The 24,484-nt window shown below is 31.7% G+C and overlaps 1 protein-coding gene across 4 annotated transcripts in view; it reads right to left on the bottom strand.

Moving 5' to 3' along the window:
• Positions 1 to 24,484, bottom strand: part of LOC145283567 (equilibrative nucleoside transporter 1-like) — a 190,972-nt gene that overhangs the window by 77,517 nt on the left and 88,971 nt on the right. For all 4 annotated transcript variants that reach the window (XM_080132474.1, XM_080132471.1, XM_080132473.1 and 1 more), the window contains 3 exons: positions 11,167 to 11,239; positions 9,037 to 9,118; positions 7,044 to 7,192 (listed from right to left, as the gene is read on the bottom strand). In XM_080132474.1, coding sequence (XP_079988600.1) covers positions 7,044 to 7,192; positions 9,037 to 9,069 — 182 coding nt within the window. In that variant the 5' untranslated portion in view covers positions 9,070 to 9,118; positions 11,167 to 11,239. The remainder of the gene's footprint in view (positions 1 to 7,043; positions 7,193 to 9,036; positions 9,119 to 11,166; positions 11,240 to 24,484) is intronic.

Genomic DNA, 24,484 nt, shown 5'->3' with positions numbered 1-24,484 from the left:
TGTTTTCCGGGTCGAGATCCACCCATTGAATACTTATCGTTGGCTAGTTTTGGAACTTGACATAGAATATTTCGCTCCTAAGACCAAGTGGGTTCATGCCTTGTCTGGAGCGATATTCAATAAAGAAATACTTATTAATGACGTGTACAATTCATTAAATAGAAAAACAGTGAGGACCGAGAAGTCAATATTTTCGATGATGGGGTTACCTTGAAAATGCTGTCAAAACCTAAGCGGATCTTCCGACCAGTCAGTGCCTCTAATACAGGTACGTAGATTATACACATATTTCGATTTTCATTTTTTCAAAAACGCTTACATGAAATTGTCAAATGTTATACGAATTCTATAGAACAAGTTAACCACGATTCTACAACAGAGTTTTTTTTTCTTTTAACTTCTATCACTAGCACCGTGGTGAGAGTAGTAAGTCTCTGCACCTACTCCAAATACACGGACAGGAATTACAGGGGAAGGATGGGATCACTAGTTAACCCCTTCCTCTACGTTAGTGACAGGAGACAAAAAGTGCAATCTATAATTAACACCAAAACCTGTGAACTTGTGTTAATTGATATGTTAAGAGACTTAACTGCTGTTTCTGCCTCCAAACAAAGGGAGATAATTAGGACCATAAAGTTAATTACTGTGATTAGTTACAACGGTTTTCTAATTGAATAATCACCAACGTTGAAAGTGATATTTATGCTGAAAAATTATGATGTTATCTCGGTATGTTCTGTGTTTCACTGTTTGATGAGCGACTAATAGAAGATAGAAATAAAATTATGTGATATAATGTTTTAATGCCATCCGATTATGTTGTAAACAAGAGGTCAGTTACCTTTTAGAACGACGAGGTCAATGGGCTCAGAAGTGTCGCATTGACAGGTCATGGTATTAAATGCAATGCAAATACAGTTTCTCCTACTCAATTAGCTCGGTATTTATTTCTCTCTCACCGCGCGAAATTTGACATGAGGGTTGGAAAGTGGAATAGAAATGTCAGAGCTCCAGAAAAGGAGCATTCTAGCTTTGTAAAAGATTCCTGTGCAGAACTGGCATTCCTCGGCCGGTGCACCTCATATGATAAGCATTGCACTAAACTCAAAGCCTAATGAGGCGGACCTCCTAAAACTGCACAGAAGCAGTATTAGACCACAATCAACATGGAACAGGTTATTACAAGAATTATCTAATTTCTGTTCTCTATCCAAATAGCTGATTAAAGATTTAATTTGGTTAAATTTAAGTAATTCATCTTAGTTTATTTTTATTTTGTTCTACTAATGGGTCACGGTTATTAAGTTCCAATATCCCTCAATGTTAAAGTCAATGAGGTTGAGTACGATATAACACCGCCAAGATTAGTAACGTTATAATATTATAATCATAAGTTTATATAATGGTGTGTAAAGTAGATACGAGAATCAAACATGTCTATAAAATGCAAACAATTCCTAGTAGAAAATGCCCTTTCTTCTCCTTCCTGCAACAGCTTTCCCGCAAAAAGACGTTGCGAGCCTGTTTCTGCTCTATCGTTATTTTCATAGAAAGTGCTCGTCTGAGCTTCAATCTGTGGTTTCTCTCTGCCAAACCTTCACAAAAAACACTCGACCGAGATTTGCGAGAATTAAATAATGTTTTGATATATTTATTTCATTGCCATTGTTTGTAAACATTTACTTTTAAAAATTAAGCAAAAAAGCATTTTCGATTTTAAAAAGTAAACAAATATATATTTTTCTTCTTTTAACTTAAGGGAACACGTTTTCTTTTTTTGTTTGACCTTTATTTTTTAATATTTCCCCCAAAATCGGAAAAATATGTGTTTATTTTTTACAAAGATTTTAACGAAAAGAAAAACAGTAGGCATTTGTCGTGCATTAATTTGTAGTGACTTAATTTGTCGTAAGCAAATAGTAAAACCAAGGGAGCGGCTATTCATCTAAAACTATACATATGCAGTCGAGGTATCGGTCATTATCGCAACAACTGATAAGACTTCGACTTAAAATAAACAATTCAGCTGAGGAGAAAGGCAGACGCCATGTTGAAGTACTTGAAAAGAAACTGTTGAAGTACTTAACGTCTAATCCGACACGCAGTTTCAAATTTTAGATTCACGACAGGAAAAGGCATTCACAATTGCCATAACCAAACAAACATCTCCAATAAAAGCTTGGTTTTTAAATAGACTTCAAACCGGATGCTCTACATAAATGTGGCCGGACTAAAAGATGGTGGCATTCCGATAATGGCTGACCATAATTCCAATTTGGAAAGGGAGCAAAAATTAAACAAGAAACAAAAACGTATATTTTAAAGATACTTCTATTCAATCAGAGCGTTTACGGGAATTCTATTTTAAATAAAAGTGTGCCAGAAAAATATCTGTGAAATTTGAAAACTTAAACGTGACAGACTGACAAAATTATAGTTTAAAATAAAGCTTTACAGATGAGGAAATTTTCTATTTTTAGTGTACAGCGCTACAAACTGACAAAAATTATTTTCCAAAATAAAGACCAACAAAATATGTAATACTAATACGTGTGTGACAGACAAACAAAGCTTTATTTCAGACCAAAGAAATTTTAATAAAACCAAAATGTAACTATTAACAAAAATGCTACTTCAAACGGCATGCTAGACTAACAAAAATTGTATTTCAAAATTAATACGGCATGCTTGACGTACCCATAAATTTATATTTCAAACTTAAGTGTGAAAGACAAGCAAGAAAATACCCCAAAAAAGCAATAATCTGAACTCGCACATGATATGAAAAAAGATCTATTCTAAACTTAAGATTTGGCAGAGCAACCAAAATATTATTTTTAACGGAATCGGGACAGACCAACGAAAAATTATATTTGAACTAAAACGTAAGAGACTAAAAAAAATCTAATTTTAAACTTAAGCTTGACAAAATGAACTCGATTGAACTCCAATCTATGGTTCCCTCTCTTGCCAAACTTTCACAAAAAACACTCGACTAACTACAACCATAATATATGATTTCCTTCACTCTCTCTCTCTCTCTCTCTCTCTCTCTCTCTCTCTCTCTCTCTCTCTGCCTTAATCTAAACGCAGATTCCATGTAAAAAGCTTCTTTCCCAGAACTGGCCTGCTTTCCGCTTGAATACAACATAGTAGTCTTCAAATCTAATGTTAACAAGTTCTTGTTGAGCCGTCCCCATAAAGTATCAAATTCTACCCAATTTATACCATTAACGATTATTATACTCCCACCTAAGATTTATTAATCCCTATCCTCGAGTAGTCTACGGGTCTTGATAAGTGGTTACTCCCAAGTAAAAACAAAAAGAATTAACAAAAATTATATTCCAAATGTAAGCTGATATACGAATAAAAATCTATTCTAAACTTAAACATTAAAGTCTGGCAAAAATATTAAAAACAAAAATGTGACAAACCGGCTGACAGACAGAGCTTCTTCTACAGATGATTCATTAAATCTAAAATAAGATGAAGCCATTCAATCCGGACGTTGATCGATGAAAATACTATTTTAAACTGCATGTTTGTACAGTCAAGGAAACAGGATACGGGAAAGGAATTCCAAAGTCTAGCAGTACGAGAGAAGAGCCTTTCAAAGTAGAAGGCTCTCCAGCATCAGCGCGATGTAGGATTTCTACAGTGAAGGGGTACTTGTTAGGTTAGTCCAAGGTATTTACATATAGGTGTTATGAATTCGCTCAAGCACATTCCATTATCATAATTGTAAAACAAGCAAAGGGATACAGCATTGCGACGATGCGACAAGAGTTGGAGCTTTGTAAAAAATGCGGAACATATTAGATTGGAGACCTATTTTTGTTTACTGCCAAATAGAGAGAGAGAGAGAGAGAGAGAGAGAGAGAGAGAGAGAGAGAGACTAATAATTGATGTACCGGCCCATATGTGGCAAAACTATTCCATGCCGAGCGAATGGTGACTTTGCTGAGATATAGGAAATTGCAGGTGACTAGAATATGGTTGTCTTCAAGTCTAATGCAAACCAATTCTTGTTGAACCGTCCTCTTAAATAACCAAATTCTATCCAAATTCCGCCACAAATGATCACTACACGGTTGTCTCAATGACTACTGCACATTCATTAATACTTTTTTTATTGCCTTTTCACTCCAAACAAGGTTCAGTGCCACTTTGATGTAGGGGCTACTGTCTAGGACATAATTGCAGGGATTCTATGAAAGGAATTAAGCAGCAAGATGTCTGTTTACATTACACTTAAACTTCTGCGTGTCAGTACAGTTGGGGAAGCAAGAACTCGGAAGGGAATTCCAAAGTCTAGCAGTTCTGTGGAAGAATCTAATAGAGTAAAAGGCTTTCAAATATCTGGGGGGGGCTCTACTGTGTATGAGTGGAACTTTGCTGCTTGTCTGCTTTTTCGGGAGTATTTACATCGAGGGGGTACAAAAGCTTATAGTTCTTCGGAGCATATACCATTAAAATACTTGTGGGAGAGACGCTGAAGCCTAGCTGATAGCTCTGGACCTATTAGATTAGTGACTCTCTTTTGAACCTTGTCAAGGAGTGAGAGACTAGTAGCAGTGCACCAGTCCAAATGTGACAATATGCATGGCGAACGGTGGCCTTGTAGAGGTACAGGATATTTTCGGGCATAGTAGCTTTCTAGCTCAGTAGAGAGAGCCCATCTTCCTCGCAGCAGCTGCGCCAATGCCCTCGATGTATCTGTTCTAGATCATGTTTCCTGTGAACGTTAAGCCGAGGATTTTGAACGAAGTACTTTCAAGTATGTCTCATTAGCCATAGATTTAATCTCGAGTGGCCTTCGAGCCTTGACAAGTGGTGACTCATTTGTATAATATTGATTCGTTTATGTAATCGGTACAACTTCAAATGTTCTTATTTAATTTACATAAATTGTTGGACTAACCTTGATCTCTATGGGCTGAGTTACATAACATTTTAATTTTTTGAATTTTTTTTTTTTCAAACTTTCCCGTCCGATTTTTATTTAAAAATTGTTTTTCTTTTTCTCCAATCTAATGTGTGTTTCGATTTTGAGGAAATTATCTGGAAATTTGCACAAATCCTTATTTTTAATATGTGTACTATTGTCACATCTGGGAAGAAAAATCTTCCTCCGCCCTGACAGAGCACAAAATTGTCTCCGAAATTAATTGTGAGATTATCTCTTCTCTTCCTTCCACCCTTTTCCCGAACTCTATCGTTATTTTCATTCGTAGCTTTTCGTTTGAGTTCCAATCCATGATTCATGGATGGTTTTCCATTCATAGTAAACACTTGTCTATCTACAACCATTGTAAAGAATTTTCGTTTATTTCTCTAGTCACCTAAAACGTAAAAAAACTACCATGAACAAAGTTTGTTGCGATGCATTTTTATTCTGTGAAACACGCTACTGCCTTCCAGTTTAGTAAAACATGGCCGTTTTGATTTAATTCAATATAAAATAACCTTTGTCAAGCAACCCATTTAAATAATCAAAATTAATTGAAATACATATCAGTAGGTTTACACTCTTTACATATTGAGATGTAACAATGTTTTGATAATATAGGCGTCTCCGCTCTCAAGTGCTAGGAAGTAGGGGAAGACAAACGATAGGTAAACAAAACAAATAGCGCATAGGAGCTTCTTAGTAGACAATAAATAAGAAGATATGTTATATTGTGGGTGTGTATATGAACGAAGGACATTAAACGTGTTCATGTTATACAGGACAAATTTATGGGAAAAATATTCTTGTTCAATTATATTTCACCCTTTGATTTATGAAGCTCAATGTATGTTTAATATACCTAAAGAGCATATACTAATAAATGACAAAAGCTTTATATTCCCAATTCCAGGATGTTGTTCGTCTTACCGTTTATTTCATTTTACATATTAAAACGTTCAATTCTTGACATCCCCTGTTTCGTAACGCAAAAACAATTTATAATTATTATGTCAATTTTTTAATATATTTTGACCTAATTCATAAGAACTCATTAAATTTAAGAAGAAAATAAAAAAGAATTTGGGCATGATGACATAAATCTGAAGAGTAGTTGCAATTGTATTATATGATATTCACGCCATCTTTGATTTTTATGTATATATATATATATATATATATATATATATATATATATATATATATATATATATATATATATATATATAACTTTTTTACAAGAGTATCAACACTTTAATCTTTATCCTCGATGTGTAAATTTGGTAAATTGGATTACTTAAGGAGAACGGCTCATCAAGAACTTGTTTACATTACACTTGAAGACGGCCATATTGTAGACAGCTGGAAAGCAGATAAACGGAAGAGAGTTCCACAGGTGTACAGTTCTAAGAAAGAAGCTTTGTTCATGAAATCTACGTTTAGGTTTAGGCACAGATAAAGAATGGGTGAAATTATTGATAGTGATTTCAGCCAAACGAGTGTTTCTCGTGAAAGAAAAAAAGGGCATTTCCACAATAGGCTACTAAGTCTAGAGCTCCTATGCACACTGGCTCGTATCCATCAATATATTTGTATTCTAACTTTTTTATTTCTATAATTTTCAATTAAATATTCTTACATCTCAAGTAAAACGCATTTTCTCGTATTCCAATTCATTGTATAAGCTAATAAACAAAAGCTATCAAACATAAACAAACATTTAAAAGCGGGTATTTTATAACGTCGTTGAACTTAATGAACAAATCCGAGCTGTCATAGCTGCGATGCCTTTGAAGCTGTCCTCACGTGTACTGCTAAATCCTTGAAAGATTAGCGAAGTGAATTAAGCTCTATGTAGAGCATTATGATTTATACTGCAAAAAAAAATAATGTATTCGTTTTAGTTTCATATTGCTTCACTAGTACCATTATAATGATAAAATAATAGGTATATTGTTGCTTATGATAGATCATAATAGGTATATTGTTGCTTATGATGGACCATAATGCGTATATTGTTGCTTATGATGGACCATAATCGGTATATTGTTGCTTATAATGGATCGTGTAGATAATGAAAGGAACTCACCTGCTCCTTGTGATGATGACGTTAATTGCCGAAAAAGAAACACTGGGGATCATTGAACAGACGGTTACGTAACTCATGAAACTGTCATGATAATGTTTCTCCATTTCGGTTGAATTGGATGTTGTCATTAATTTGTAGTCTTGGAAGTACTAAAAAGACAAACAAAATATAGTCGAAATAAATACAAACGTTTTCGTTATAATTCACAACACAAGGATATTTTCCCTTCTTTTATCGTTATCCATAAAGTAAAGATTAGAACACTAAAATTACCGCGATGAAGAAAACAACACTACAGGTTTATTTTTAAACTTTTATGGAAAAAAATAATTTCAGATAACTTGATTATGTTATGGAGCTGACAGCTATTGAATGTAGCCGCCTTCAATCTCAACCAACGCATACATACCGGTCCGGAACAGGGAGCATGCCTTTTCCACAAGCGCCGATGGGAGTTCGGCGAATACTCGGTGGATAGCGTTCCACCCTGTACATTTACAAATCAAATATCATTAAGTTCCAAGAGTTACTTTATGAAAAACGAAATTATTCAACAGTTTAAATTACAGTAAAGTCAATAAAAGTAAGAAAAGCAGATTTTGTTCGTAACTTCTCAATTAATTGTGTTTTTTACAGACGTTTCCTGTAGTGAGCAACGAACTGATACATATGTTATTATATGGAATATGATTGGATCAACGCTTCTTTCTCTATTGATTTTCTTATATAATTTAATACTAGCGACACATGCTAATACTTTTTTTCAAGTCACCATTAAAGTAACATAGGTGTAAGTGTAAATATCACAAACATACATGTAAATTAGATAGCAAAATAATAAATCGTAACATCTTGATCACAATAAAGATAGATGGATAAACAGATAGATAGATAGATAGATAGATAAATAGATTGATTTATTGATTGATTGATTGATTGATTGATAGACAGATAAATACAAAAACAGATAAATAGAAAGATTAACAGATAAATAAACAGACAGTAGGTAGAAAGAATCCCTAGTCTTGCGTAAGCAGTAATCTCGATTACCAAGCATTTATAAGTAATCTATATATACAAACTATAAGTCCCAAGTTGCACAAATAGATGGCGCCACTAATAAAGATTTCACATAGTTCTTATAAAATATTAATCAACCGATTAGACATGTCAGAACTGAAGCCCAACAGGATTATTAGTTTAAGATGTACAGTTATTTAAATAATGCTTTCGTTAAAATACCTTAAAACCATATAAACCAAATCGGAATTTGGTATGTTGATAAGGCATTTATAGGTCAAGTACTGATCAAACAAAGCAATAGATAAATATTTTTTAATTGTGACTCGTCGGAAATAACGGGTGTTATGTGGTATTCTGACTAAATACGAGCATACAGGTAGAAATGATGCTGAATGGCCAAGTCCACAAAATTTGACAGTTGCCTCAAAAATATAAAAAAAGTTTACAAACTCATTTTGCCGTGTTGTAATTTGAAGTTCCATGAGATAATAGAGTAGTTAGAGATATCAGAAACAGAGTGTTCATCATTTTGTATAAACATTTGTTAATGAGAAACATTTTTGCCGCGTTTGCTGATAGTCAATTGAAAACAACTACACATCCAGAATTGAGGTTTTTCAACGTAACCAAATTAGTTATGCGTCTATATGTGGTAATGGATGTCACATGGGTCAACTACTTTTTTACGAGTAAAATCGGCAATTAGCGAGATGGAGAGTAGCTAGTGTAAAATGTCCAAAACGGCCAACGATTAAATTATTAGGAAGAATATTTTAGGTGTTCGTATTTTCCGATGCACAAACTATTTTCTTTGAAATGAAAACGAACCATCAATAGCGAATGCTACTCGTTCGTTTAAAGGATTAAATAACTAAAAATCGGACACAAAAGACGGAAAATTGTTTAGACTCTAGAAGAATGCATTTGAAATAGTGAAAAAAAGATTGATAAAAAACAAAATGATTCTTACTGATTGTGCATTAATAAACATATTCCATGGCATAAGTGTTGCCAAACCTTGAATTATAAGAATTATCCGAAGGGCCTGCCACCTAAAATAGAGGAAAAATACATTATAAAGCATAATACAACACCAAAATACTGATGATAATATCCGATATCAACTTATGCTTACACTCTCTCTCTCTCTACCTCTCTCTCTCTCTCTCTATATATATATATATATATATATATATATACTTTCTAGAGTATAATTATCCACAGGCACGTGTTTTGTCGTCTACAACTCATTAGAGTGGCTGAATCTAGTGAGATTTAGCCACTCTGATGAGTCGTACACGGCAGAAACACGTTACTATGTCTGTCTATCTATCTATCTATCTATCTATATATATATATATATATATATATATATATATATATATATATATATATATATATATATATATATATACGAAACTCATTTGTTTTTGGTCTACAAACTAAAAACTTAATATACATGTGATTTGGATCTGTTGAACGTGTCAGTGGAGAATTATATTTTAAAAATAATGCATATGCCGTTCCCCATTTGGGGATACCAAATTAGTCAAAGGGAAAATTATTCCCAACTCGCGTTTAGGCAAAAATGCAATTTCGTATAATTCATTCAAAAACGTATCACACAAAAACAATTACCATCAATCAGCTGGGTTCGAAAGCAAATCATTTAGACCTCCTGCTTTAGTCGTTACCGTTTAAGCTATCGTCAGATAGATAACAAAACGTTAAAAATGGATCGACTTTAAGGTATAAATGTATATTTGTGCATGCGTACAAGTGCACTTTAAGTCGATTTACGCATGCCAAGTTTCAATTTTTTTATTGAAACCTCTTAGCAGCTAATTTAATGGCTAAACACCAAATCGAATTTTTTCAACAGGTCCAAATCACCAATATATTAAGTTTTAAGTCTGTAAACCAAAAACAAAAGAGTTTGGTAGAGGCCTTTACTCACACAGACAGACACACAGACAGACAAGATCACTTTAAAAAATATATATATATATGGATAGTCATAATAACATGCCAAACGGCGTTGTCCAATTGTAAAATGTGCTTAAATATATACATTGTTTGTAAAGTTAATTATCCATTGATTATTATATTGTACCCAATATATAGTAGTGATTTCAAAAATGGACAATAATGACTTTTACAATTTTGTTTCTGAAGTTTTGTTTTGCATTATTTCGATTTTTCAGACTACTCTTCTTGAGTGTAAATTGCACAACGTTTCAGTCGATGAGAACTTTGACCTTATTACAAACTCGGGGGTACTTCTATCTCGGAAACTTTCACGGAATTTCGAACAAACCCCTTTTATTAAATCCAGGGGAATAGTATACTCTCATATAGCATGTTCCATCAGCCATGATAGAATTCCTAAGTAATTAGCAAATTCTCAACAATTACGAATTACTTGTAACTTCTACCTAGTCATGGCTAACGGAACGAGAGCCTGCTAGCCATGAATTTAATAAAGGGTTCGAAATTACATGCAGATTCTTGAGTTTAACAGAAAGATTACCGAGATTGACAGAAAGATTCCCGAGTTCGGCAAGATACACATGAAAAGGAGTGGAGATTACATCGACCGAAAATATGTGAAAATAATACACAAGATGAGAACAGTAGTCCGAATTATTTAAATAATACCAGTTTTAACTGTTTTTTATTTGTGAAACATTTGCTTCATGTTTCTTCTGGACCACTTTATAGATCGTTTTGAAACATTTATGCAAACCAATACGGCGAAAAGTTACATCGCATGTACTATTTATTATTATTTGGCATGTGTGTTCGCAAATTGGCCAGGCGACGAAAAATCAGTCCTCGGTCGAGACATATCAAAAACATACTTGGTGCCCTTTGCTAAACACTCAACATTATGAGAGAAGGATCAAGGGCAAGTGGTGTAATCCTAGAAATGGATTCTCATCCTCCCTGACACCTCGATGAAGCAGATAATTAAAATAGGAGCCTTTGATTCGCTATTAACTAGTCAGCCACTTAACTTTTCTTAATTTCTATAGAGAGCAAACAGGCAGACAAACATTCTCATTCATGAATATAGAGATATTCTACAAAGATTACTTACTTGTCTTTCGGGGGTTCTTTATTTGGCGCTTCGATTGGATCATCGATTGGAAAAGATGGCACATCAACAACGTCTAAAAGCATAAAAAATAAGCATTTATATATTTAAGCAAAAATAAGCATTGTGAATTCCTTCTAATGCGTTGATATTCGTATTAAAATAAATGGGTGTATTAGCATTGGGTGAGATTAGTCGTGGGGTTGTTAAATAAGGACAATTCCACATGTGGTCAGATTAAAGGATAAATTAGAGGTTCGACTGGCGTGTATAGAAAGTGCTGTAATGGTGAGAAGTATATGACAGAAAATACATCTTTTTGTTAAGAAGAAATGATTTGCTGAAATTTTATTATCTACCGTGCCGGTGTGACGTAAAATATTTCCCTAAGTTATTCTTTTTTTATCTTTTAGAGAGAAAAGCTAGTTTTTAAGATCAGATTTTCTTTCCGATTTTCGGGAATTAGCGGATGAAATTTTGTACAAAATATATCTACGAACACTAACATACATATAAATAATCTTTGTGTTAAATTTGCAAAAAATAGGCTCAGCCGTTTCGGAATCTATGAGGAAGGAACTCACACACACAAAGTAACTTTTACATAATAATAGAGATAACAATATATATTTTTTTTTCAGTGACAAGTATTGGTGGTCGATTGTTAGGAGGTAGATGCCCACATGAGAATTCGACGGGTTGATTCTACTCAACTCAAATCTTCAACCAACAACGATATTCTTTTCGATTGTTATTATATAAGCATTTATGACAACTGAAAATGCTTATTGTAACTACACCCCAAGAGCGTTTTATTCGGACATTTTTATTCACTGGATTGGCCTGATTTTGATTACACCTGCGTAATCTTTTGCTGAAATAACTTTCCAAATATCATATTTTTTACTTTTTTTTCTGACAATTACAAGTTTGTTGCTTTTCCACGCAGGTACCTGTGTCAGATTTTTAATTTTTATTCAAATTATATTTTGACAATGATTATTTCTCGGTACGTACATCATAAATATACAACACAGTAAGGCGTCCTATATTTCAAGTAAAAAACAAAAACGTTAAAGAGTTAAGAAAACGTAAGTAGTACAATTAAAGCGAGCCACCTTTTTGTACTCCAGAATTTATTTATTATTATTTTTTTTTTTTACATAGTTACCGCCACTTTCGGTGTACTTTTGCTAACGATAAAAGACGCGTCCGTCGTAAAAGTCCAGAGTGCGCATTGTTACTTACATCTGAGTCGCCACCGTGAGATCGACAAACTCGTATGACATCAGTTGCCTCGGCTTCGTAAATATTCAACTGGTGCCGGTGAATATTGATCGGTTCAAGTTTTTCTGAATGGAGGAATTAAAGAAGACATCTCTGCTTCTGACGCACGTCCATGACAAGGATCGCTTTCTTAGACCTCACACCGTCGATGTCTGCAGCAGAAATTAAACTTTCGAGTCAGGAACGCATCAGGTCAGTTGTCATAGCAATGCAATCCCCTCTAATATATTTGGACGGAATAAACATGGAACATATGTACTAGTGGCGGTAAGTTCAATAAAGTATCCTAGTGAATTTAGGCATTGCGAAATTTTATTAATTTGTTTTCCTTTTGATTTTATAAAAGGCTAGCCTAGGTACCCAATGTTGCCCGGGTGTTTGAAGATGTGCGTTGAGCAAGAAAAAAAAACAGTGGTAGTATGCAGGCAGGCTCGAACCCGTGACGTGTAGGCGGAAACGAAATTGAAAGAAAATCTGACCATAACTCCATGACGCGACCGGAAGTCCGGAGAGGTAAAATTAGGCCAAGTCATTTAAACCGATACGCTGACTTCCAAAACTGGCTCGCAAAAAATCGACTGCTCCTTGTAGAAGACTGCCCAGTTGAGGGTGAAGCAATTAATGTTTTTGACCAATTTTTCGATATTTGTCGTCCGAGACGTCGGGCGTCAAAATGATATCGATCTCGTGAAAATCCGTAGCGTCTGTCGAAAGTTTAGGCAGACGTAAGTACATACATACATACATTTAAGCAGACAGGTGAGATTTATATTATAGATGTCCGTACGAAGGGTGTTCAATCGCCTGTTTCTATGATATTTAGTTAATATCTCGATGTGTTATGCGGCCCATATTCTTTTCATTGCCTGTAAGAGAGTTGTCAGTATATTTAAAGAAATTTGAGTTTTCACATTTAAAACTTGCATGGATAATACCATTAACAAAATAATGTCAAATGACAACCATATGTTTCGGATATATAATCCTTACCATGATATTGTATACTGTCGTCATGGAAACTTAACTCAAGTAAGACTAGTTCAGGAGCAGAAGCGATTAAGTATGTCACAAGCATTGATTTAGTAAAGTATACTTGGGCAGGATATCCATGTTTATCGAAACTGAATACATTATATATATATATATATATATATATATATATATATATATATATATATATATATATATATATATATATATATATATATATAAAGCTGAACGTCTGTGTGTGTCTGCTCACGAATAGGCTCCTATATGGTTGACTATTTTAAAAAACTGATTACATATAATGATAGAAGATGTATCGAGGATCAGGAATGGGTATGTTTGATCTGGCAGAACGGTGATTCATTAAAATTGTGGAGCCTGCGTTCGCGCCTGGCCCCCACAGTATGGAAATAAAAAATGAAAAAAAAAACGTATACAAGTGTTTTTGATATAGATGTGCATAATAATACTTTGAGAAATATGTTTCAACTTAAATAGGGATGGTTTAAATAAAACTGTGGGTCTGCTTTCGCGCCTGTACTCCATGGAAATATAGCACTAACTTTAACAAAGACTTTTCATATCTATTTGCGTAAGTATACCTTGATAATTATGTTTCCGTTTGAAGAAATATGTTATAATAAAATTATGGGGTGTTCGTTCGCACCTGATTTCCATAGAGTGTAAATATGTCACAAAGTTTAACAAGGTTTTTTAAAAGGGGTGAGGGTCCACAATAACACCTTAACTCATGTTAGCTTTTATTTATTTTTTGAGTTGAATCATATTGTGTCGAATAAATTCACCTCATAAATTCACGTTCTTATTAAAGTGAAAGCCAAAAAAAAAAAGTCGGAACTTTAGACAATTCTCGACACAAATTTTGCATAACTCTGTTTTTTCCTTCTCCACTTGCACGTGACACTGTTTCGAAAATAGATAAATAGATAAATAATAAATAATAAGAACGTTACTTGGTATCGTTTCAAAAGAAGGAAAAATCATGCTCACGTGATTACGTGTCCTTTTAAAAACATTTGCATAACCTTTTTACTTTCTATATATCTGATTAAGCTTTTTCTGTCAGTGTACTAGAAAGAATCCAATTGATTATAACCCTTTCTGCGTGTTCTTTACATTACAATCGTACAACCCTGAATCCGACGGCGCAATACTACACCGTTCAATACTGTAAAACTTAAACGAAGCTGTTCTGCTTAAAAAGGGCGCCATTTTCTTCTTATTCATATTTATATCGATTCTTTGCTTTAAAAAACTAAAGTAATTATATGTTTACTTTTTTTAATATCCCATTTTGCTGTTTCGGATTATTATACTAAAATAAGTAAAGCTTCATTATTTTTCAAACTGTTTTTGTTTCTTTGTTTTTCGATATTTCGTCGATATTATTTAGTAAGATTGTTTAGCAGAAAAGCCAACAAACCACTACCCGAAAAAATAAATATACAAGAAATAAATGTTACCATAGTCAATACAAGTTACGTTCATGTTTTTTGTTTTGAAATAGTTTTTAATGCTCTTTACTTGAAATAATTTCAGCGAACCGAAATTAAAACGAAATTTGAGGCGATAACTACTTAAATAAATTTTTATAAAGACTACACATGCCATAATCAAATATTCCTCAAGCACAAAATAACGGAAAACATTAAAATATATTTATAAATATTCCTTACGTTGACGGAACTCTCTTAAATTGTTAACACAGAATGCTCAGGTGCCCCTCTTTCAAATTGAAAACGGGGCTCTCCATTTCAAAGTCGCTGCCATTTTGATTTTTTTTAAACCGGTTTGTGAATTAAAAAAAAAAAATTTTTTTTTACAAACTACTTAAAAATACAAACCAATGAACTTTTCTGCCATAAACGTTACTTTTATTGACTATGGTAACATTTATTCCTTCTATATTTATATCATTATATATATAACATTTTCTCTTTCTAAGGAAACATCATATTGTTGGTCACTCTTGGCTACGAATGGAAACAAATTTGATATAAAAAAAAAATTTATATTTACTTTCATCATATTTTGCTTAGGGTAAAATTTTTGAGTATAAAAACCTATCTCTTTACAACCCCTTCCTTTTCATAATCTATCATACTTTCATAAATCACAGTCCATTTTCTGTAGGCTGTTTTTGAACCCAGTCAACGAAGGGTACTTCTGCTAGTATACATATATATATATATATATATATATATATATATATATATATATATATATATATATATGCGAAGTCCAAACAACATGTCATAACTGCAACATTTTGAATATATAGAGAGAAAAATATATATACAAGATAAAATAAATGCAGGTGTATATAAATTCATTTGTCAGAGACAAGCAATAACATAAATAGAATAGTTATAAACGACCTTTATACATAAAATTTCGAACCCTAATGCGTCTCATCAGAACAAGAGAAAGGGAAATAAGTTAAAATATAGAGAAATGCGACATTGCATTAAGAATACAATATTGTCTAAAATTTCACTTTATCTTATGCTCCACCCCTAGTTGTTGAGCTTCTTATCTTCATAAGATACAAGGAATCTATCCTTCATATATATATATATATATATATATATATATATATAGAGAGAGAGAGAGAGAGAGAGAGAGAATAAATGACAAAAAGTTATATTCCAAAATTCGTGATGTTGACCATCTTATAATTTATTCCTTTAATTCAGTTGACTTATACAATTCTTGACAGTATCTGTTTCGTAGAACATTTTGGTAGAAGATTCGTAAAGTAATGTATATTGTTAGTACGAATAGTTAGGTTTAATGAATTTGTTTGATAAAAATTCAATATTGCGTTATGGAAAAATATAAAGGTATTTGCAGTCTCTTTCAATTTTCGGATTTTAATCATGTCAAATCACACTTCATTTCATTTTGATGGATTGATTGTTGCTATTTCTTCTGATGATGTAAGGGCATAATAGATTCACTGATTGATATAATATAATAATTAAGTGATTGATTTTGCGCTACGAAACAGATACTGTCAATAACTGTCAAGAATTGTATAAGTCAACTGAATTAAAGGAATAAATTATAAGGTGGTCAACATCACGAATTTTGGAAAATAACTTTTTGTCATTTATTCTCTTTAATTACATTGAGCTTTCTAAATAAGGATTGATATATATTAAAAGAAAATATATTTCTACAGAAATATATATATGTGTGTGTGTGTGTGTGTGTATATATATATATACATACATATATGTGTATATATATACATATATATATATGTAAATATATATATATGTGTGTGTATGTGCATATGTATATGTATGTATATACTTTCTTAATTCATCGCCTTACGATACATAGTAATTAATTATCATTGTTTCTTTCAAATCAGCATCACATATGTACAATTGTGATTTTTTATGTCAATCTATAGAATTTGAAAATTAAGTTTTCTGTGCGCTGAAGAGATGTCCAGTTTAATTATATAATTATACAGCAGCTATGAGTTGAATTTTTTTTTTTTTTTTTTTAAGAAAAAAAAAGCATTTTTTTAAATTTTTTAATAAGATTTAATAATTCGAAATAACTAATTATAATAAGGGTCTATTCCTTATAAGGCGGTAAATTATAGGAAATATTTAGAGCTCTAGTAGTGCACTATTGAGCTGTCTAAAAAGAATTATATATATATATATATATATATATATATATATATATATATATATATATATATATATATATATATATATATATATATATATATATATATATATATATATATTCCACCAGAAAAGAAAATTCTATAGTAATATAAATCTTATTTGGGTGGTAAATAATTCACACCCAGTAAAAGATAAAATTAGATAACATAAATTCCAGAATAAAAGCAAAATCTATAGTGACTTATGATTTTAGTACGTTATATACTAAAATTCTTATAAAAGAAAACAATACTATAGAGCTATCGTTTGAAGGCGGTAAAGGTAAATTTAAAGACTTTTCAAACTCTAAAGCTTTCTGGTGAAAAATGAAAACAGCAAACTGGTGTGAACAAAGACATTTTTAAAATATAAGTCATCTTATTAAAGAAAGTTATTTTCAAATAGGAAATAAAATATTACTCCAAACTATAGGCATCCCAATGGGATTATGTTCTGCACCATTTTGAGCAAATCCCTATTTACAAAGACTTGAGTATATATATATATATATATATATATATATATATATATATATATATATATATATATATATTTATTTATTTATTTACAACAGTAATCTACGTACATGCATGTTTTAGGGCCCTAAAAAACGATCTTCAAGGTGAAGACGCTAACTTCAATATCGTTTTAAAAAATCAACAACAAAAAAACTACGTATATATATATATATATATATATATATATATATATATATGCGTGCGTGTGTGTGTGTGTATTATCACAAATAAATATGGTATATCTAAAGCATAAATTTTAATGGGTGTAGGAGATTTATTGATGACCTTATATGTGTAAACGATAATGAATTTGAAAAGATAAACATCTTATAATACAAAAGGAGTTTGAATAAAATTGTGAACATAGAGCAACACAAGCTACATTTCTGAATTTAGATATAAAAATTGAGGATGGAATTTTTGTTTAGAAATATTTGATAAAAGGAACTCTTTTCCCTTTCAAATAGTTCGTATGCCGCACAAAGATAGTACCTGTCCTGTATTTATGTTTTATGGAACCATTATGTCAGTATTTCTGAAAATAGTTCGCGTTACCTTAAAATTAATAGATTTTACACCCCCAGTTTCTAGTTTAGTAATAAGGATGATAGAACAAGGTGGTGATAAAACTAAAATATTTAAACAGTTAAATAAAGCATTTGTTCGTTTTCTTGGTGTTTTTAAATCGTATAAAATGAACCAGAATATATTAATAAAGGAAATCCAAAACTATATTAGTAATGTATAAAATGTATTATAAAAACTGTGTGTGTATATATATATATATATATATATATATATATATATATATATATATATATATAGATTTTATGTATTTTTAATAAATAAATAAGAATGTGACATATATAAAGTACTAATAATAGTGGAGGGTGATATGTAGTAAAATGGGTTAATCCTCATCTTATAAATATAACATAAATCTAAATATATATATATATATATATAATTATTTTTTTGGAGTTAGGGACGAATCTCACAGTTAAGGAAGATATTTTTTTATAACATGAATAGGGTAGCTAAAATAATCATAAATACGTAACTATATCCAATATCTGGAACATTTGTTTGTTCCTGTGATTAAGGAGGTAGTGTTTGCTTGGCAGCCATAATTAAGTATACAGTTTTTTTTTTAAATCCCCGAAACAGTGTTTCATGGTAAACAACTGATGATCCCTCAAATTAACATGAGAAGTATTATGAATTCGAATGAGCAAGTTGCTTCATTGGTTGATTAAATGACATAATGACTAAATAGTTTTCTGACGAATGATAAAAAATATAAAAATAAGTTTTTTATATAGTTTTAAAGGTTACAAACTTCCAAAACTACATATATATATATATATATATATATATATATATATATATATATATATATATATATATATATAATAGAATGGTGACGCGACGTTGTCCGGGATTGACTGATGATAAACGAATGTTTCCCACTCCAATATTTATTGTCATCGAAATCGATGAAATCGTCGATTTTTCAATTAAATCGATTGATTACCTGCTCTAATTGGGGACACCATATTGGGTAACCGGGAGGAAGCACATATGCGTATCGAAGTGATTTAGTCCATAACATGTTATAAGTTACATTGCACTGAAGAGAATCGACTGTTGATTTTATAAAATTATTTTTTATATATAATGCCTTGAATTAAAGTTTTTAATGCAAAAGTCAACTATCATACTCTAATTGTGTTCTAAACAGAAACACTCATTTCGAACGCGCCCCTGTCATATTAAAGAACCTAATGTTGATTTTATATGTCTGTACTTACTGGTTATGCAGTGGTAATGACATGAATTTAATTTTGAAATTGTTCAATTCTGCTTTAAACGGAAACATTCACTTCAAATACACCCTTATCATATCAAAGAACTTACTGTTGATTTTATATGTCCAGCCTATCGGCTTGTGCCGTAATACAACTTCTCAAAAGTACTTATGATGTTAGGCTGTGTAAGGTGTTAACTTTGGCCTAAATCGGACGGTTCCTTCTTTCACCTTATTTTTTGATTATTGATTATTGATACTTATCGAAGACATTCCCATACAAAACCTATTTAAAAGCACTGTCAGGCACATGAAGTACCTTTGAGTGAAATTTCAAAAAATCGGCCTAGCCTTTTTCGAGTCCATAGGAAACGAACTCACATGCACACGCACACAAAGTTTCTTTCATATAATAGTAGAAAAGTGATATATATCATGCATTTGGACTATTGTGAATTCGAGGAAGTAAGTTGATGCATTGATTGCAGGTGATTAAATGTCTTACTGACTAAATAGTTTTCCAACGAATAATAAAAATATAAAAATTAAATAAGCTTTTTTATATAGTTTTAAAGGTTAAAAAACTACCAAACTATATATATATATATATATATATATATATATATATATATATATATATATATATATATTAGGAAGTTATGAAAATATATAGCAATAAAGCTACACAGAATTTTCCGCGTTTCATTCCCGCAGGAAATTGTGAAACGATTTTGTTTGGTGGCGGAACACGGCAGATTCTGTGTAGCTTTATTGCTATATATTTTCATAACTAATTATTTAATTATCTACGTCTACTCACGTGTTGATTATATATCTTTATAAAAATCTTTTGCACGAGTTTATTACCTTAAAAGTCTAGGGTCTAATGGATATTATTTAAAGTGAGGAATGGATATTATTTAAAGTGAGAAATAGATATTATTTAAAGTGAGGTATGGATATTATTTAAAGTAAAAAATGGATATTATTTAAAGTGAGCAATGGTTATTATTTAAAGTGAGCAATGGATATTATTTAAAGTGAGGAATGGATATTATTTAAAGTTAGAAATGGATATTATATAAAGTGAGAAATGGATATTATTTAAAGTGAGGAATGGATATTATATAAAGTGAGAATGGATATTATTTAAAGTGAGGAATGGATATTATTTAAAGTGAGGAATGGATATCATTTAAAGTTTGATATATTCTACTGTTATTTTGAAGTTGAAAAGGATCTTCATGGCTCTAGATTCATAAAGCTTAAAAAAAGGCCTTAGTAAATCCCTATTCATCTAGTGCCAAATTGTAATTTGTTCGTAAACATCTTAAATTCTGTGTCTATCTATTTATTTAGCTACCTATCTATGAAAATAATTTGTTTAAAGCAAATTTGGAGGGAAATGTAATCGCCAACGATAAATAAATTTAGGGAGTTCTCTAACTTCCAATTTGTTTTAAACATTGCAAAACCAGAAATGGCATTAAATTTAGATATATTAATACCTGATATGTTTATAATTTGAATTTAAATGGGTTGAATTGATGAATATTTGTGGTAATAGTTATATTTTATGAATGAACTATTCCAAATAATGTTAAATCATGTTTTAGCCAAGATAAAAACGTCTTTGTACTCATTTGTTGCTATTACAGTTCTGGAATTTTAGAAGAGGTTTGAATGTTTGTTATGTTTATACTCATCGGACAATTGTTCTTATCTTGATGCACAACATTTCGGTTGATGTAACCTCCGACCTTCGTCAGGTGTAAAAGTCGCCATGTTTTGACATAGAAAAAGAAGATAGCTCTACAAGTTTTCGAATTTTTTGGATTTAGTTGGAAGTTTTGCGAATTATAAAGATAATTTAATTATCAGGGAACTCTAGAGATATAATTTCTAACTTATGGTTACATTTCTAACTAAATCCATCAACCAATTATGTTCTTAGAAACATAATATTTATGAAACTAAGAGTTTACTGGTTTCGGTATGGTTAATCACGTGTCAACCGTTTTTTAACCAGATGTAGCTTTGTTTAATTTTTTGATATGTTACCATTATGAGTGATAGGAGATTAAAAAAAGGGGTAAATTGTAAAAGTGTATGTCGATTGCTAACAAAAAAATGTAGAGTCATTATTTTATGAATCATCGTCTTTGCAAGTGAGAAAGATGAACATTTACTTTTCGGATATATACACCCGACTGGAGACCGTGTATAAATTTTATATTTGCAAGAAACTTCCGATTTAAGTGCAAGACAACTAAACCTGTCAATGCGATAGCTGCATCAGATACAAAGTTGCAAATGGGGGGATTTTTTAGTTGTTTACTTTATTTATATATGAGAGCAGAAAGTTAAACTTGTGTTTGCTTTACTATTCATTATTTTATTCTTTAATCCCAACTTTCTATGAGCGATGTTTCTGCCAAAATTATTGGGGAAATTATTGCTGTTTTGTCAATCGAAATCTCTCAATCTAACATTTATTATTTTTAACTTTAAAGTGGCATTTCGTCCTTAGACATCCCATTCCATGAACGATAATTCTGACAAAGGGGAAAGGAATCGTTGTTTTCCGAGTAGGAATCTTTCTAATACTTATCCTTAACTAATTTTTTACTTAAATGTACTAGTTTTTAAGCTCCTTATGGGAAGTGGTTTCATGCCTTGTCTGGGGCGATTTCCATTACAAAATATAAGCAAACACAATTTCAAACGACAATATTGCTGATTAGGATGACTATGAACAAATAGTTTCCCACTCGTACTTTGTATAATGTATTAAAAATCAAATATATTCATGCCTAGCAGGCTTACAGGCCTTACACATACATACGGGTTAATATGGGTTAATACGGGTTAATATGGGTTAATATGGGTTAATATGTATGGAGTATTTGGGTTGGTGAATCACTTTCCCATGAGAAGATTTGTTGATAAGGTGTACAATGTGTCTGCAATTTGAGTGACCTTGCCCTTTCTTCTTCTCTGCAACCCTTTTCTCACAGATGTGATGTTGCTAATCTCAGTCTTGTCTATAAATATTATTGTGTCAGGTATTCTCCAGAATTGTCTAATCTATTCCCTGCTTCTTTCGTGACAGCTCGTTTGACTACTTCGTCTAGTGGTCTTCGTCAATTTGCTGTTTTCATATCTGATTGTAATACAGCTTCCTATTCCAACAGCTTTTTTCCAAGGACCGCAAGCTTGTGGAACTCTCTTCCTGCTCACTGTTTTTACTCCTACCTATTATCTTGGTCTTTTCAAGACTAAAGTAAATAGGCATCTTTTTTTTAATCCTCTTTCGTTCTTGTTAGCCTCTTACATCAAGCGGCTTCACGCCTTGTCATAATATCTCTGCGTATCGTCACGCTAGTTATTCTCAAGAGACAGGGGGTATTCGCTGGAAGGCATGAGGAATCTATAAGGAAGCGAGGGTTGCATTACCTAAGTACATTTCTAAACTGACAGTACTTGAATCCAGTGATACAAAGACAAATTCAAGATTACTAGAAAATAGCGTTTGGATCATTCATCGGAGTCAGAATCGGAATCAGAATTGGAATCGGAATCTAGAAAATGGAAATATTAAAAAATCTACATATGATAATAATGACTTTAGGTAAAAATTTTACCGGGAGAAATCAAACGGTAAAAATGGCACAAGTAAAAATGGCACAGATAAAAGTGTGAGTGGATAAAAATAGTACCAGTAAAAAATATAGATTAAAATTTCACAATGCTTTTATCAAAACAATATTTACAATCAGCGCAAACGAAACACTTTGAAGACTAATTAGTTATTATAATGGAAAAAAACGAGCATGTAAGTAATATGGTTAAGCTTAAACATGGAAAAGCAAAGGACTAGTTGTTAAAACTGGAAAATAAAAGAACAAGATATTCTAATAAAAAATATAATAAATTTATAACTTAAAATATTGCAGCATGAAGAATTGATTATATAATGTTATAAATTGAATGTTTTAAAAAATTATTAATGCTGCAATATTTTAAGTTATAAATTTATATTTTTTACTAGAATGTCTTGTCCTTTTCTTTTAACAACTAATCCTTTACTTTTCCATGTTTAAGCTTAACCATGTTACTTTTCATGCTCGCATTTTTCTATTATAATCCATGATTTTTCCAGGGTTCCAATGAATTCACTTGCTATTTGTTTAATTTCAGTTTTATTTCTTTTTGCCCCCATAAACACATATGTAATAACAATCTACAGCACTCGTCTGCTTTCAATACCCCCCAATTATCTCCTTATATGCTCCCTGTTTCACTTATTACTTTTCTTTTCGAATTAGTAACCACAGTAATCGCTGTAGCGACGTGGTTGCTAAGGAAACCAGTTATAAAAAAGCGTCGTTCACCTCCTTACATATTTTTACGAGTTTGAACATCAGAAAATTCATCATAACTTTCGTTTTACTGAATGAAAATTGAATTTTTTTTCACAATATAGCTGAGAAGGTAATCTATAAACTGTGACAATTGTTTCAAATTTGGTCAAAAAATGAGTGAGCGGTGAAGCTTTAAAGCAGTTCTAAATGACTAAAACTTCCACTTAACCATATATTCAAAGACGGTAGTGTTTGAATGATAAAGATCTCCTGTATGGTGTACCCCACTCCAATGTATTTTAAATTGTGAGTAAATATATGCAAACATTACACCGGATTTTACAGTAATACACAAATTAAGAAACCAACAACTCTATAAGTAGATATTTAAAAATCAGAATCGATAATTGTAACGGAATCGGGAATTTAGAACAGAATCGGTAATTATATATGAATCGGAGAAAAATGTGAGAATTGTCCCATCCCGACAAGAAAATATGATAGCATCAGCATGGGAAGACCTGTGTTACTTCAGAACTTTCCTTCTCCTCAGCTAGTTGTAGAACCGACCTGTTTTTATGATTTCGTTGTCTTTTCGTATAATTTTCTCCATATAATTATCCACAACCACTCAAAAAACTCATTTCA

The sequence above is a fragment of the Euprymna scolopes genome, chromosome 8 (assembly GCF_053919585.1).
Source record: "Euprymna scolopes isolate OS-2025 chromosome 8, ASM5391958v1, whole genome shotgun sequence".
Lineage (NCBI taxonomy): Eukaryota > Metazoa > Mollusca > Cephalopoda > Sepiida > Sepiolidae > Euprymna > Euprymna scolopes.
Note: the sequence above shows the minus strand (reverse complement) of the source record. Positions and strands in the feature narration are given on the sequence as shown.